The 17,685-nt window shown below is 34.3% G+C and overlaps 1 protein-coding gene across 3 annotated transcripts in view; it reads left to right on the top strand.

Moving 5' to 3' along the window:
- LOC116338489 overlaps nucleotides 1-17,685 on the top strand; it is a 241,244-nt gene that overhangs the window by 29,695 nt on the left and 193,864 nt on the right. For 2 of the 3 annotated variants that reach the window (XM_031763789.1, XM_031763791.1), the window contains exon 2: nucleotides 14,732-15,442. In XM_031763789.1, coding sequence (XP_031619649.1) covers nucleotides 15,259-15,442 — 184 coding nt within the window. In that variant the 5' untranslated portion in view covers nucleotides 14,732-15,258. The remainder of the gene's footprint in view (nucleotides 1-14,731; nucleotides 15,443-17,685) is intronic. The other variant, XM_031763790.1, reaches the window with a different exon arrangement.

Below are 17,685 nucleotides of genomic sequence, written 5' to 3'. Positions count from 1 at the left end.
TATTTTTCGTTGAATGGAAAGCGTGTTAATTATTCCTGCATGTCTTTTGTGCAGTTTTTTGTTGTTGTTGTTGCGTCCATGCTCGTGCAAGTTAGGTTGACGCTGTCGTTGATGCCGTCACGGGCATTGCCACCGCCGACGCTACTGCTGTTGTTGCATATTTCTTTATATACCCTGCGTCTCGGATCATTTCGTTGCATTGAAATGCACACTCATGCACACGCGTCTATAAATGGGCACACGTACAGAAAAACGCCATACACTATAATTGCCGTATGGTGTATCATGTAGTATATTCAAATGCAAACACTACTGATGGAACGCCTGACGCATTGCAATAGTTATCATTCGAGAGTTTTGTCAGTGGCTCAAATTTCCAAATTTTTTGAAAATCGAAAAAAATTGCATCAAATAGACTCTCCAACATTTTCGACTATTTTTATATCTCTTTCTCGCTCTATTTCCATCCAACTATCTCGATTGAGCCAAGGCAACAACACAGAAAATGCGTTCAAAATTGTTTCAGCAATCTAGCAATATCCAATGCTGTTCAACGTAGAACACATGATTAAAAATTCCAGGGGCCCATTGAGTATATAACCACAAATTTCATATTTAAATAGAGCTAGACCACAGATGAATCGATATATATTTGGAATGGAATGTTTTAGATCTCTTTGTAAAAAAAAAACACAAATTTAAGTTCAACCGATTCGAAGTACATTTCAATGGTCATTTACCTCATGTGAAACAGGACCCAGCGAAAAATAAACGCAACGGAAAAGACATATTACAACCCGAATGGAATGCAAATGGTTTGCATCAATATTCAAACGCAACAAAATAATTCATGTTAACTAGTTGTTGTTATTGTTTTCTCAACTACAATCCATTCGGGCAATTTTCGAATTCCGATTATTTTCTATAAAGCCGAAATGCCATGATGGGAGAGATGTAGATAGCAGAACGATAAGGATAACGAGAGAGAGAGAGAGAGAGAGAGAGAGAGAGAGAAAGAGAGCGAGAGAAGGGAATAGTAACAACAAGAGAGAAAAGTTTTGAACGAAATGCATGCCATTGTGAATAATAAACCAATCGGCATGATAGGTTGCGACGTTTGTGAAGTTTCTTCATCATGATCATCACAAACAAATGCTTGTTCGTTCGTTCTCAATCGCATGGGAGGATAACGTAGTAAGTAAGCAACAATTTAATATGCACGAAACATGAAAATCAACATACAATATCATCCTTCCAATGCTCTCAGCAAGTGGTATTTAGCTGATGAAGATTTTTGAGCAAAAATTCAAATCAAAACTTGTATGTACTCATCATCACCATGTGTTTGAATATTATAACCTACTGTCAATTGTATGCAATAAATTGCTTATTTCTCACTCAAAACAATTCAATTCATCGTTGCAACTAAACTTCATTTATTGCATTTTCTTCCATAAAATTAAGATTGTTGATTTTGCTACTGTTCAAAGTGCTTAAAACATTGTAGCCAGAGAGTTTATCTCCTTTCCACATGCAAACCTTAAAAATATTATTCAACATTTCAATGTGTAATGTGTATATCAAGGTTCATTGTATCAAAATGTACTTCTTGAAATGTTGACAAAACGAAAACATTATTTTATCTGCTTACCCCATTCATCGAAAATATTATTGATAAGTTTCAATCCAAACAGATTATATTTGCAGAGGCAGACGAGCTCATGAAAAATTCAATGAATTCTATGTGATGATTAGATACATTGAATTTATTGTACGGAAAATTATGCGAACATTGTTTTTTCTAAATACTTGCAAATTAAAATGAAATTACTGAAATCCGTACAATATAAAATTACACCAAAATGATGTATAAAATAAATGATTTTCATTATTTCGATGCAATTTTGCGTCGTCTTTAATTTTAGTATGCAATCTAAATGGTGTAAATGCATTTCAACTTGGAAAACATTGTTGTTCCATGAATGAGTACGCTGAGATTGAAATTAATTGTGACTTTGTTTCAAAATAATTTGTATGATATGCGATTGTGTGATTTCATGTTTTATTTACATAATACATATCAAGAATTGGGTGATATCGTGTATTCACTGTACGCTTCATTGTTACATGTTGACACGTTGGATTTTAGGTGTTTTGATAAAATTGGTATGCAGGATTTATCAGTGATCGCAGCTTGTGTTCTGTTCAAAATATTATGCTACTTTCTCACTCTATAGCACGTTCGATGCCATTTCTTCAATATTGATGCATTTGCAAGCACCACATACACGCACACGCGCACCCAACATTTTATCTCTGTGGTCAAAATTCATCTTCAACAAATCAAATAGCATATTTTCACACAAAATGTTCTCCGATGAATATCGAGCAAATCATCTCGACTGGCTGCAACGTTGATGCCAAACCAGTTGGAGATAATGTATTCACCATTGTATTTTTCCTTTTCTTTTTTGCTTATTTTCCGGATTGTTTTTTTTTTAGTTTTTGGAGGAAAACAAAGTATGTACGAACGCACTTGAACTGACAATTTGTATCAATGATTCATGGTGCAAAGCAACACGAGCATGCATCAAAATGCAACGATATTTTCATAGTGTGTCTATATTCCAACCCAGTTGAATTTATGTGCACAATGAACTGAAAATGAAGTTGTTGACTGCAAATAATGTGCGTTGCTCCGCTTTTTAACCATGCGAATAGATTGTACGCAATGGATTCATATTCATTGAAGTAACCAGAGTATCACGTACTCAAGACAAAATGAAAACAACACGAACAACAATAACAAGCACAAAAAAGAAAAATAAATACGGAAAATGTATTTATATTTTCATTCTTGTAGTTTTCAAAGATTAAATTTCATGTAAATTTGGCCATAATAAAAACTCATTAGACTCGGTAATCCTCTCACACTTCCTTCGATGGACGTTCACTTGACTAATTGACTATAGTTAAACAAGATCCACAAATGCAAACAATAATTTTACAATAATGTACGAATTTGTTTACCAAAATACGCACTGATTTTTCATCCTGCCAAGATGCCGCGTCGACAGATACACCATGCAAGAATCATTTTGGAATTGGACAAAAAGGCAAAGAAGGAAAAAAAAGAGAAGTGAGAACGGAATGGGTGGATAAGTGAACCAAAGTGCACCCAAGCCAAAGAATTAATAATTCCCATGGAAAACTTTATGTTACTCAACAAATTGCTTTTATGTGAAAATAATTAGCAACCGAACTTCACTATAATAAAGAAGCATTTCGGTCCGATCTCTCTTGAGAGTACTTCAACATTATCAAAAAATATAAACACTCCTCAAGAAGAATAATAATAAGAAGAAGGCCAAACTACTGTATATCAGTGTATTTAATGTTGCATCTATTGTTGCGTTTCTTTAGTAATTTTGCGTTGTGGTTCTCTCTTATATTCGTTGTTTTTGCTTTAAATCAAACCCCAACGTCATTCATTCATTTCTTTTCACTTTTGCTCATCTATTCTCTCTCTCTCTCCCTCTCTCACTCTTTCCATCTATGTATTGAATGCTATAATAGTTGTTTGCGGATGGATTATATGCAAAACGATTTTCGTGCCCTATGAATTTTATCCATATACAATCACATCGGATGCAAACACAGAGTTTTCAAGAGATTTTACCAAACAATTTTCGATTACTGTTATAGTTGCAAAGCAATTAAATCATTCAAGCTGAAACTGATTAAACAAAACACCATACAAGAGAACCTGGCGCACACAATCGCTTCAGCTTTACAATACAGATTACACGGGGAATTGTAGAAAATCCGTAAAAGTTGTATTTTCGTGGTTTTCAAAATGACAATGTTTTGTGAACAATTTTCTTTACTACACTTAAATCATGTCATTACAAAATGTTAAATTGTCTCTCCTCGTTATTCACAACATAAATCTGTATTGCAGCAAGTTTGCGATGGATAAAAAATTCATATCTTCTTCTTCATTAACAATGTTTTATACAATGTTATGCAGGAAAAACTTATGTATGAGTGCACGTGAAAGGTTCAAAGAATTAACGTGAAAAAAAAGAGAAAATAATTCAAACTCTTCAATTGCCTCGTTAAGACTTGCAAGTTGCAACAGTTTAATCCAATGCACAATGTTCACTTTGACTTACGTAATACCACTGATTATAAAGGACAGCGAGTGATGAATGCGACCATACCAACTCCCATTATATCATGTCCAGATAATGATTTGTAAAGGATTATATACAGATGATGAGAAAAATCAACATTAAAAATCATCAAATTGGGATTTATCTCGGTCGTGATCATAGGTCCTAAGTGCCCGGTGGTTAATTGTATCATTTTGATGTGATATTTTTTGGGAATATTTTTGAAAGTGCATATTAGATTCTTTAAGCGTTTCTCTTTTGATGATTAACTCTTTAAAAAAATATCGGTTGGATGCAGTCTGAATGATCGTTTTCTATTCGTTTTCACAGTATATCGACCTAAACACTATGAAGTATTCTATTTCTCGATGACTGTGTTTCGATTAATTGTTCATTTATAAAATAGCTCAAAATTGATGCCTTTCAGTCTTGGCCGTATCATTTGATATGTTCTACAAAAATTCAATAGCATTACATACATCAATATATTGCCTAACGTATGGGCTGAATGGTTTTAATAAACTCTTCGTTGGTTGTATCATTTAAATGGCCTAATTAAGCCATTCGTCAACGCCCAAAGTTCAAAATAAACTCCAAATTGAAATCTGGCCGATATAAATTAAACGGTTGTGCTTGTTAACGAATAACCGCATAAAACGTTCACGTTATATGAAAATTAAGTGCACAAAGCACGAGACCAAAGGAAAACTCTTGCCAATGACACGTGTACGTGAAAAAAAAGATTCCACATCAACGGCAGCAGGAACAACAACAACAACAACAGTAATAATAATAATCATAAGCAACAAAACAAAGAGTGGTTAATTAAATGCCATTTTACATTTCCTCCTGTCTATTTACGAGTTATATTCTATTTGCTTGTGCTGGGTTCACACATGTGTGTCACATTCGGGTCCAAGGCTTGTGCTCGCACATAGCGGCTCTCTTTTCTCTTCAATTCATATTTTGATCATTTGTGCAAATAAATTTAATCATTTGGCGACATACAAGGCGAACATATATTTTCAATGATGGTGATTACTTTTTTATTCAACGATACACACGCTAATGTCATTGGTTTCGTACATTCATTTGGTGTTATTTGCTTGTGTGCACACGCACACAAACACACGAACACCCGTTCGCCATATGCCTGTGACAATTCAAGTTAGTCGCACTGCAATTGTGCTAAGTTCAATACCATATTCTATGCATATTGCTCGCATTTCGAGAAATGCCAAAAATAAAAATTGCCATCGCATAAATTAATGTTATAGAGTGCGTCACTGTTGGATAGTTGTTTGTAGGTAGTTGAATAATTATACTTGGCATTATATGATATTTGCGACCATTTTTGCCTTGTTTCTATCATTCACGCTCGCTGCACATTTCAATTTTTTTTTCTTTTCTTCTTCGTCACATCTCTCACACTTTTAGCATAAAATCGTGTGCTATTTCATTGAGCGCAGTCGTTCATTCGCAGATGCATGCAGCATTCAAGCGAATTGAGTAAAACACATATTTATGCATGATTGAGAGTATTTTGGCATTGCAGTCAACCCAGCATCGTCATTTCAATCTTCTCTTGAATACCACCGTACTTTTGAAAATGCTTTCGGAGTGTATAATCATTCACTGAGAACATTAAACAGTTTTGGGGGGGAAAGCGAGATGTGATGTACACGCGAATCGCGTCATTCTTTCTATTTTTTTTATTCTGCTCTCTCTTTCTCCTTTCGCATTGCACACATTTCGGTTTAGTTATATTGATTGCATCTGGACTTAATTATTCATATTTCAATTGGGATTGCTATTTGTGTTGCATTTCAATAAATTTTTTTCTCAAAAAAAGAGAAAAATACATAACGTGCACATTTGAAATGAAGAAAACAACGATATACACACAGTGTGAGAAAGGAAAACCAACAGCATTCCATTTAAACATTTATTTTATTTTGTGGCAATAAGTTTATACATGTCGCTGATATTTTACCGTATTCCTCCCATGTATGAATAATTGGTGCGGGAATGCGATTTTGTTGTTGTTGTTGAACTTCTCTCTTTTTCTTTCGCCGTCAAATATATTTTTCATTTGCCAACGGCAATGCTTGACTGGCAAAATAACTGGAAATAACTGTTTTAAATCGAAAATACATTTGGACTTTGCTCATCCCTTTTCACTTTCGAAAATCAGGTGGACTTCCTGCACAATTCGGTCGGCACAAGGAAAAATCGAGAACAAGTTATATACAACAAAAAAACAGAACTGCTCGGAAACATAACGTCAACATCGACGATGGCATGAAGACACACAAAAAATTCTTGAAACGACGAACATTTGTAGGCAACGAGAATGAGAGAGAGAGAGAAAGAAAAAAAACATCCATAATATAACTGGAACATATTATTGCAACCTCAAATCGTGCACTGTGTGCACATTTTAACCGATTCGCTCATAGCCAAAAGTTATAAATTTTTATGAATTGTGATTTCGTGTAGGTATATGTGCGGTAAAACTACAACTATCGATTTTATGGGTAACTCCGTTTGTGATTCAAGAGTGAATTTGCCTCTGTGGCAGTGACTGTGACTCTTTTTCTTTCTCTCTTTCTCTCAATCTTTATAAGCAGATACAGTTGCTGACTCTCTGGCTCTTGAACCATACACCAACACACACTCTACTTCATTGCACGTTTCATGTGGTTTTGATAGTTTTTGCACTTTTTTCGCCATAAACTCTTGCCTCAACACTCTCGTTCACTTTTAACTATTTAACCATCTTGTTATTGTATACTTTTACCAAAATATTTCATCAATAATCTTTCTCACTCGCTCCATCCTCATTTTGCTCATTTCCTCCGGTGCAACCACACGTACACACACTATTTTCATGCTGTGCTTAGAAATCCATTAGCCATCCATTGCTTCGCCTTACGTGTATATATATATAAAATATCGTCAATGCTTGTTCGAAAGCCAGCCACTGTTATTCTCGCCAATGAACAACAACGACAACAAAGGAGGAAATCAACCAAAAACTCTCGTTTACGGTGTTATAACATAAATTTTGTATTTATTATTAAAACTGAAAAATAAAAAGCCAATAGAAAATTGGAGAAAAGTGAGATCAACAGCGCACAAACACCAATATAATAATGTTCCTTTTTGCCGAACATCGAGAAGAAAAAAAAAAACGAATAATTTTTGATCCATGAAAGCGTGCGCTTTGTGGCAGAATTTTCAATCCATTTATGTGTTGATTATTTCAATGTGCATTTTTTCTCTATCGCTTCCCGGTTATCCATATATTTTTCTACATTGTTCTGCTTTTATTTAGCTCGATTGCGAATTTTTTGGCGGATTTTGGCTCGAATTTCACTTCATTATTCCAGAAAATGCGCAAACCAAATGCAAACAATACCATCGAAGTACACAGCATTTTGACAAACAATCTCTTTCTCTCTCTCTCTCTCTCTTGTTCGGTCGAAAACAGATTGATACAAAATGTTATTAAAATCTGTATATTGAACACATACATACACACGATTTTTGATTTGGCTCAAATGCAAACAGTTTGAAATATTGATGAAACAAACAATGAAAGATATTGAGATTACATCCAATTGGTTGCACTTTAATCAGCTGACGGTACACAAAAAAAGAGAACGCATGCAAGAGAAAAAGAAAGAGTTTGGGCAGAAAATCACTGTGAATAATCCGTTTGCCTGCATATTCCAATGAATTTTTGAATTGGATAAGCTCTTATTGCTTGTTTTCGCACTGGTCCAGATTTTCTCCGGATATTTATGACTTTTGTCGTGATGTATTGACTATGTGCACCTTTACGTTGATGTCGATACGTACGTGCAAAGAGAGAAAAAATGTCAAACTTATGAAAAAAACAAACATTTCCAAATAGATGATCGATCATTAAAACTCATGCCTGGATTTCAATCATTTGATTTTCGTATGGAAAAGTTGTTTTTTTTTTGTTAAACAAACTAACATAAATTAAATGGATCGTATTTCCAAACATCAAAACTGGAACAAATTTCTATCGGCTCTTGACAAGTTTGCCGTGTTCAACGTGTATTTACTTTCGATTTTGAAACTAAACTATGTTTTGGTTTTTGTAGCTTAATTGAATTTATTTCATTAGCTTAACGTATTTAAAAGCAATTAATCTAATTTAAGCAATCATAAAACTAGAGAATCAACCTCACCAACCATAAAAACCAAAAATTAAATGAAACCAACCATTTTTATTTTTTCTCGTTTCAGGAAACTAAATACTAATCCCGAGCTATCACATTTCCAACCCACACACACACACACACAAACCAACAATAACGCAAGCAGAAGCACGTATGTATTTGCATACAGAATACGGAAGAGAAATAGAATAGAACGACCGTTTTTGGTGGAATCCATGACGGCAACATTTTTCAAATGGGACAGACAAAGAGAGTATAGACGACCGAAATGGGCATCAATATTCAGTGCAATAGATATATGCACAGAGCGGTACTACATCATTAAACAGATACTAATGGGATTCATGAAAAATAAATCCAAGAAGCTATTATTCCAGTTCCACTTGAGACGATAATTTATGAAGAGCGATAATTAAAAAGTGATAATTTTCGACATTTTATGAGTGAATGAAATCTATGCACCGTTATATACATATTTAGAGTGTGCCATGAATATTTTGTTGGTGACTGTAATAACTATACTATCTTTGAGTCACAAACACACAGACACACAGAGTCGGATTGGATCCAAAGCCTTCTCCGGAACAGACATAACACAATTTATAACCAGAACAAATAATTTTTGACGATCAAAACAAATTCACAGCGTAAACATCAACCTAGAAGACGCATTTGGAGCGAAAGAGAAAAAGAAGGAGAAGAAACACGTCGCGCAAAAAACCGACAACACTCAAAACCACATATCCATCTATCTTGTATACATATATTCTGAATCATGTATCTAACACGCATATGACAACTGCATCTTAAAATGCAACGAATACAGCAGCAAAATCCATCTCTCGTCGTTTGCTTTTTCTATCACTTTTCACAGATTAGTGGTACACTGGCTCTTACAAGCAACCGAATTAAATATCATTAATGTCTCATTTTAAAGCGCTTTTAAAAGAACCGTCGACTATATGAAAGTACAATAAAAAAAAAACTCCATAGAAAAACCCAAGTATTAGATTTAATGCAAAGAGGGAAAAAAACACCCATACAGCATACGACAAATAATCTAATACTCAAAAATACTGAAACCACACATTTGGTCGACGCCCAATCGACTATTTTACAATGCATACAAATCATTAAAAACAATCTGTGAAACAAATAACATGATTGTCAACAACAACAACAACAAACGGATCGAAAGTGTTGATTCTGATGCATTTTTTTCGTTCTCTATCATTTAAGTTACTTGTCGTGTACATCTGTAACTCAATGGATTTAATTTTGATGGATGTCCTGCTATTTGTATTGAGTAACCAAAATACACTCAACGTAATTCCAAAAACGTTGAATCAGAGAAATTCTCGTGTGCAGAAAGAAAATCTGCAATTTGTGTGTTTCTAAGTTTATATATATATGTGTGTGTGTCCATTATTCATTCGGTCGAATGGAGTTTGTCCAGAATTAGAAGAAATTAATACGGTACATAAAATGCGGCTATTCAGCGTGCACACAATAATTGGTTGAAATGAAGTGTACTACGGAAAATAGAGTGCCACACACGAGCCGAAAAGCGGCAAACAAATATAAAATAAAATAAATTATGGCATGAGAATGGAATTAAAAACAAAAGGAAGTCAAATAACAGTGTTCAACACTAACAGACGACGATGTGACATTACTGCTCGTTGCCGTCTTAATGCTCGTCTCATCCACATCTAAACGCGCGCACACACACACATATAGAAAAGTCAAATACTAGGAAAATCTATAGCAAATAAATTCACTAATTTCACAGCGGTTGTTTTAAAATGGAAGACCTGACTGATTTAGAATCGTTCGTTCACAGTCTTCGTTGTTTTCTCTCTTTTTTCTTTTTACCGCCAACTCATTCACCGCTTTATTGCAACCGCTTTAATGTACAGTAATAAAACTTTGTTATTTTTTCCCAACTTTCCTTTTTGCGAGTGCAAATTACTTTTGCACAGTGTGGGTCGAAGCGGTATTCGTATTATTATTTTTTTCTGCTGTTGGTGAATTCAATCAAATTGAAGAAAAAAAAAATTCGTTGAAAATATTTAACCGCTCGTTTGATTCGATTGGGGACAAACGATTCAAGCGTAAAAGAGGAAAAAAAAACAATCTATAGTATATTTTAACTTGTGGTTAACAAAATTGAAGGAGTGACATCGATTCAAGTGTTAAATTGTCACATTTCTCACATTTCATTACCAATTTTCCGCACTATTTGTATTTCTAACATTATTCGTCGCATTTCACAGTTGGATCGTCAGATTGTTTACATTACGGTGTGCACAGATGACGATTGGACGATTACGGCGTATGCCATTCGGTTAAAAAGCCAAAGTATGAATGGAAAGTGTGTGTCATGTCAGAAGTAATAGAGAATTGACTCAAAAGTCAAATGAAAAGACACACTCATGTTGTAACAGAAGTAGAATAAGTAGAATGGAAGAAAAACGAAAAATTTATTCACATTGTATCCGCATGTGCACATTTTGTCTCATCTAAAGGACCATCATCACATCAAATACGGAAAAAATCAAAACATACAACAACATACGTACAAACAAATTCTAAACACAACGCGATCGCTTGTATTTTGACATTTTCTCTCTCTCTCTCTCTTCGTTCCAAAACAAGGCATTAAAAATAGATACTACCACAGTAAATACATGACATAATATAAAGCCAAGGCATACGATGTGAACGAGTACAATGTTGAAGGCAGCAATACCAATAGCGATATTTAGAGAAATCACATAGAAAACAATTTTCTATTACGGTGAAACATTTCTCGTCCACATATAAATAAATTTCAAAACGTAAACTGAGCTCTCGGTGAATTACACATACTCGCGCTCATGCACACACACACACACACACTCTCATCCATTGACAGTTAGAAAAAGAGAGAAAATACCGTGCATCTGTAACAAAAACAAGGAACCAAAATCATTCCGATTTTCTATGCATACAATAAATACTCACATGTGTGAAAAACATTTGGATGCATATGTAATCATCCATAAATTTGTTTCTCTCTACAATATTGTTATATTAAAAAAAAAAAAAAACAAAGCAAAAGAAAACAAACTCTTGAGTTTCCTCTCTGTCTCTGCTGCTGTTGATTCTTCGGTTCTTTGGCACTGGCACTCGAGTGAAAATAAAACCAAATAAAAATACAAATGAATTTTGTTTTTATGAAAATGAGACATACACACACACATCGAATAAAAATGGCATAACGATGCAAAAAAAAAAAGAAAGTAAAATAGAATGGAATCCAAAAAAAATGTAGGAGGATGATAGAAAACAGAGAGAAATTACAATTCACTGAAACTAATAATAAGTAATACGATAATATAATACGAGTAACGATGCATACTTGAGCTAAAATATACAATATCGTCGTGCAAAACTCGAACGAGTTACGTTTGTTCGTCCTTGTTAGTGACATGAAAACATCAACATCACACACATATTTGCACACATAAAAACAACGAAATACAATCGGTGAATTGCTGCTGCTGAAGCTGCTGTGTGTATATGATGACTATTTACCCACTAAAATATGCATTCAATGCTTGAGAGAATAATTTGTACCTCAATGCATCCAGGCTGTTTCTGTCTCTCTATGTGTCCTTTGCCATATCATTTTTTCCAGGACACACATTAGCTCAACGATAAATTGTTGGCCATTGTCAAAGGGAAAAATCTCACGGTATATGCGCTCAACAAAACGGAACCCGCTTGCATATAGTTAAAAGGATAAACTCAAGTGTGCAATGGAAAACAAGCAGCAGCTCAAGAATGATGTACAATGTACATGTATGCTTTTACTCGCTCGCTTTGTCCCCTAGTTTGAGCCGATGAAAATTAGCACAATAAATGTTATTGTTTTGATCATGATTAGCGCTAAAATCTTTTTGTGCACTGTAAACTGTGTGTGTGTGTGTACACTAAGAGCACTGGCAAACACTTTAACAACAGTAGCACCGGTGTACCACCGGACGGAACCAAAAGTGAACATAAGTCAGCAGCAGCCGAACGAGTGTGCAACACATAATAAGCAATATATTATCTTCTTGGTCCAAAAGAGAAAGGGAAAAAGATATGGATTTCGGGGTGACGTAAGAAAAATCAGCATAAAATGGAAAATTGTAGAATTCGTATTTTGTGTACGGCAAGTTTAAAGAGTATGAAGCACAGAAATAGAGCGCACTTCATTGTCATAAGTAGAGAAAAAGAAGAAGCAAAAGAGAAAAAAAACCATCATCCAAATAGTATACCTATTGTGACTACCGTTATATTTTGTACGTAATTCGAAGCAAACGCGCGCAACAACTATGGTCGAGACAAGATGAGACAGAGCTCAAACGGATGATGAGCGAAATGTTAAGTTACAACGATGAAACACGGTTTCAGCATCATCGAAAAGATGAAGACGATGATGATTAGTGCTGTATGAATTGTTTACTGGATCACATCTAAGCACATAAAAATACAGACATTAACAAATAGTATCCACTTAAGGCAGAGTAAATATTTATTCAAATATTGAAGCAGAATGCTGATAGAAAAGCGCCAGAGCAAACGAACAAAATAAAGAATATAGCCTGCGATAAACAGCCACGAGAGAGAGGGGCTTTTTTTCATCTTTAGTCATCGGTTCAATGTGATTTGTTGTTCTAATGGTGGGCGAGACAGTGCCGCGGCGAATTTAAACTTTTAAAATTGGCGATAGTGGCGGTAATCTTGTGTGTGCTAAACAAAAACGAGTGTTTATGACATTGGTCGATGTCTCAAACTAAGATCTATATTGAAGAAATTTATTCATAAGGACGATAGAATAGTTGAAAGTCAGTATTGAAAAACGTTCAACTAAACGTTCAACGCTGATTCACTTAACTAAATAAGATTTGCACGCTTTATTTTTCTCGGCGTATTTCAATGAGATAATGTGAAATGAATACGCAAACACACTCAATTCAAAACACTAAACAAGTAAGCGAGCGAGAAAAAAAAACCGACACCAAGTTGATGGTACTGAAATAACCGGAGAAGACAAAAAAAAGCCACGAAAAATAAGCGCTTCGCTAAAACTCAACCCAATAGCGTCGAATATAGAAGAAAAGCGGGACACAGAGAAAAAAAGGCGAAGAGCATAATGAACGAAAATGTATATGCGGTGTCGCTGAAATTGCGGATAGATTTCAAGGAGCGTGCACACGCTAAAGGATGACAGTTTCGAATAAATCATTTGAGTAAATGGATACATGGAAAACAATCACCCGAGCTAAATCAAGTTCAACTTCATAAAAATGGCATAAAGATGACATGGTTGGGGAAAATGACACGGTACAGATGACACGCAAGAACGTACACAAACAAACGAAAAACATCAAGCTACTACAATAAAGAGAGAACGCAATTTAGAAGAAAAATGCATTTATTTACTTTAACACTTCAATTTTCATTTTGAAATGGAATTCACTTAAAGGCCTCGCTCGACATTCTCTCCATGGGGTGGCAACATTTTTGAGTAGAAAAATAACACTGACTGTTGAGCTCAAATTTGTGAGAGAGAGAGAGAGAGAGAGAGAGAGAGAGAGAGAGAAAGAGAGTGAAATGTAGAGAAAGAGAAAGGAAAAAAAGTGAAATCTCAAGTCCAAAATGGGATCGGTGGTGTACAGGGATATCATTTGCATATCAAGGTGCATTGGATACTTTGACTGAGCTCAATTCAATGGAAGCAAATAAATATTTACAGACCATGATTCCATTGTATTTTGTTCAGTTTTTGGACATATGAATGCGTAAAACAAAAGAAAATGTCAAACACTCGCGCGCACACACACACACGCTCTTATAAATATACGCCCTTTTTTGCATTCATATTAATGCAAAATTAAAATGTATTTGACAGACATTATATAAGTATAATATGAATATGGAATGATGAAGTGAATATGATAATGAAAGAGAGACATATAAGAGCAAGAGAGAAAATTCGAATTGTCATTCGCATATGATAAACAAATGACTAAACTATTTATTTTTCGTTCGGTTTTATCACCACGTTTTGATGAGTGCCGACCATTATCTAAATGTTATATATACATTCATTCATCTGGCAGAACTTTGTAATCATTGGGGCTTGTTCAAAATTTCAAAAGGCTAAAGTGCATTCGTTTCACTAACTGCAAGTAGTAGTAGACGAACAATGCATATAATATGTGTATTTTTTTTACCCATCTTCCTCTTCTTTCATGTGTATTTTAATATATGTTTTCTTTTGCATTTCTCTTTCTATTTTTCCTGCAGCAAAGGCGACAGACGACATAACATCGTGTACGGGACCTTTGTACAATCAATGTGAAATTCAAACGAATGCACGAGTACGTACATATTCAGAGCAATTAGCTCCAGTTAATTGATTGTGTTGTTTTAAGGCGCATGTGAAAGTACATCACGGTGTTTTTTGAAGAAAAAAAAATACTCTTTCAAACGAAAACATTCCGTGCATTGTCATCCGACTATCAATACACAAACAGTGCTAATATTGCATTCCATCCAAAACGGCTACAAAACGAAAATTTAACTTGTAGTGATATTGTATTTGTGAGAAAATTGTGGAAAAAACATTGACCGGTGCATTTATACAGTAAAAATAAAAAAGTGGCCCGCAAAATACAGTTTAAATGCAATAAAAACCCCTTTTGCATACTTAAAATATAGATAGAAATAAAAGTGCATTTCGCGAGATAGAGAGAAAAATCCCGACCTGACAAAACAAAAAATAAGGTGTTGTAAAAATAAAAAACAATAATAATAATAAATCATTAAAACAAATGATGAAAATTCGGAAGAGCAACAAAACGTCAACAAAGCGAAATAATAGAGAATTAAAAAGCATCACCAGTTACAGTCATACGAAAACTTACAAAATGAAGAAGGCAAATAATAGCAGTTGCAGTAGTTTGTGGCGGCGAGTCCTTAGCATCGGTTTACTTTTACAAATTCTGTTAAATTGCGGTAAGTTTAATTACATTTACACTCGTTCACTTTCCCGTTTTATGCTATTCTACTTATTTTCATTTTAATTCTCTAATTTTCATTTGGTTCGTCATTTCTCTTTTACCACGATCTCTGCAAACGGTGTTTCTCTGTTTTACTTTTAAATTTTTCCCGTTTTTTTCCCTCGCGTCCGTTATATTTATTTTTGGTAGTATACGTGCATTTGGTGGTTTTTATTTAAAAAAAACTGTTCCACTTGTAAGTTTCAAGCGAATAGAAAAATTACCCGAAAAAAGCAGAGCATTTTTTTGTCCGCTTTTAATGGACATTGCGATTTGTGCAATGGAAAAATCTCGCATCTTTCTTTAGATGAGGGGGGACGGGTTGCACAAACAAGCAGAGCGTACATGACAAAATCATAAACAACAACGACGGCGAAAAGATTTTTTCCTTAATGTTCGTTTTAACAGTACGCTGATGTGTCAAAGTGAGAATGTAGACAAGCATTTAGTTGCTGGGCATCAACAACATTCTACTTTATGATTATTATTCTGAAAGTACTCGACACTAAAAAGAAAATGCTAACAAAAAAACCATAATTATTATTCTTATTGGTGAAAACAAAAAGGCCTTTGAGATTTAAAACATAACAAAACAGCAAATGTACATATATTAAAACAAAACTACCCATTTTGACCTTCGCTGATGATTCGTTGAATTTTCAAAAGCCAGCAAAACAAAAAAACAGCAACAACAACCGTGGTAGCGACTTCACAGTCCGCTAAGAGGGTAGCCATGCTGACAATACAATTAATAATTGTGCAAAATATGTATATGGATTTTTTTTGCTTGTGTGTGTCCGGAGTGCTCACACCCAAAATACAATGAACGAAAATTGGACAAAGCATGTGCAAATTTCGAGCCCTGCTTTAAACAAACAAAATTTACAACATTTGGCAGAAAAATGAGGATCGGCTTCTTTATTTCGATGGTTTTTTTTCTCTTTCTTTCCGAAATACCAAAATGTGAGCCAGATGTGATTCTTCTCTTTGAAACTCTCCCTTCAGGAAATGTTGCAAAATATTTTTTTTTCATTCAGTTCAATTCAATTTGAGACCATTTTGTAATTGAAATTTCAAGAATGAAAATTGAATTGTTTCAGTGGATGATGATGAAAGCAAACTGTAAAAGTTGAATGCATACATTTATTAAATGTCACATAAACGATTTTTGATACATAATCACCAATCGACGTAACAAAACTCGTGTATTATCGAATATACAAAGATATTGTTGTTAAAACATTTATAGTTGCCAACACTTCAAAAGATTTAACTTGAAAGTCTTCTATACATGCAAAATTGCACTCTATGCTTCAGATTTCATGGTTTTTTTCTCTCTTTTTCTTTGATTTTCATGGGAAACATACACTGTTTTAGTTGCAACTAAGTTGCATTATATGGAAAAATAAAAAAAGCTACTTGAAAAAAACAAAATCTCTCCAGCAATACGAATACAGCGTAACCGCGTTTTAATAAGGACGTTTGAAGAGCCATCAAATGTATTTTTTCCCTGTACAAATGTTATGCAATGCTTAATTCTGCATTTACGATTCGAAGGCGTTTCAAGAAGCAAAACGATAAAATTTGCTAACGCATTCGCATTTATGCTCGTGATTTTTTCTTCTTCTATTTTTAGTCGCTTCAAAAAAAAAAAAAAAACATACGGTTATCCGGTGGAATAATTCGAATCAGTTCACAGTTCAATAAAATAAAATCCAAGTAATCGTGTAGTTCACATGCTACATATCTACATGTCGTTTTCGTTTAATAGCAGCAAGATGCAGGTTATGACTTTTCAGAGAAATTCAAGCTCAATTTAAATTGCTTGCATAAAACGGCATCGAATGATGATGAAGATAAAAAAAGGGCAGAAACATGAAATCTGTATATTTTTTGGGGGAAAATGATGTTCAACCAAATTAACAATGGAATATTTTTTTTCCAACGCCCCAAAATTGAAAAAAAAAAAATATGATAACAAGAACACGAACGAAAGATTCTCATTTCTACGAATGTATGTGAGCACTGAACACGCAAACATTAAATAAAAACAAAAGACGAATACACAAGATACATTGTATTTTATTATCATTGTCATGTGGTTCAAGTGATCCTTTTTATAATTCGTAAATAAAATATACGCGCACACAATAAGAAAGTGCATATATGTTTATTTATTTGAATTGTGCCTGAGGTGAT

This window comes from Contarinia nasturtii, unplaced genomic scaffold (genome assembly GCF_009176525.2).
Source record: "Contarinia nasturtii isolate CC-2019 unplaced genomic scaffold, AAFC_CNas_1.1 Cnas_scaffold_414, whole genome shotgun sequence".
Classification (NCBI taxonomy): domain Eukaryota; kingdom Metazoa; phylum Arthropoda; class Insecta; order Diptera; family Cecidomyiidae; genus Contarinia; species Contarinia nasturtii.
This window is presented reverse-complemented; position numbering and strand designations above follow the sequence as displayed.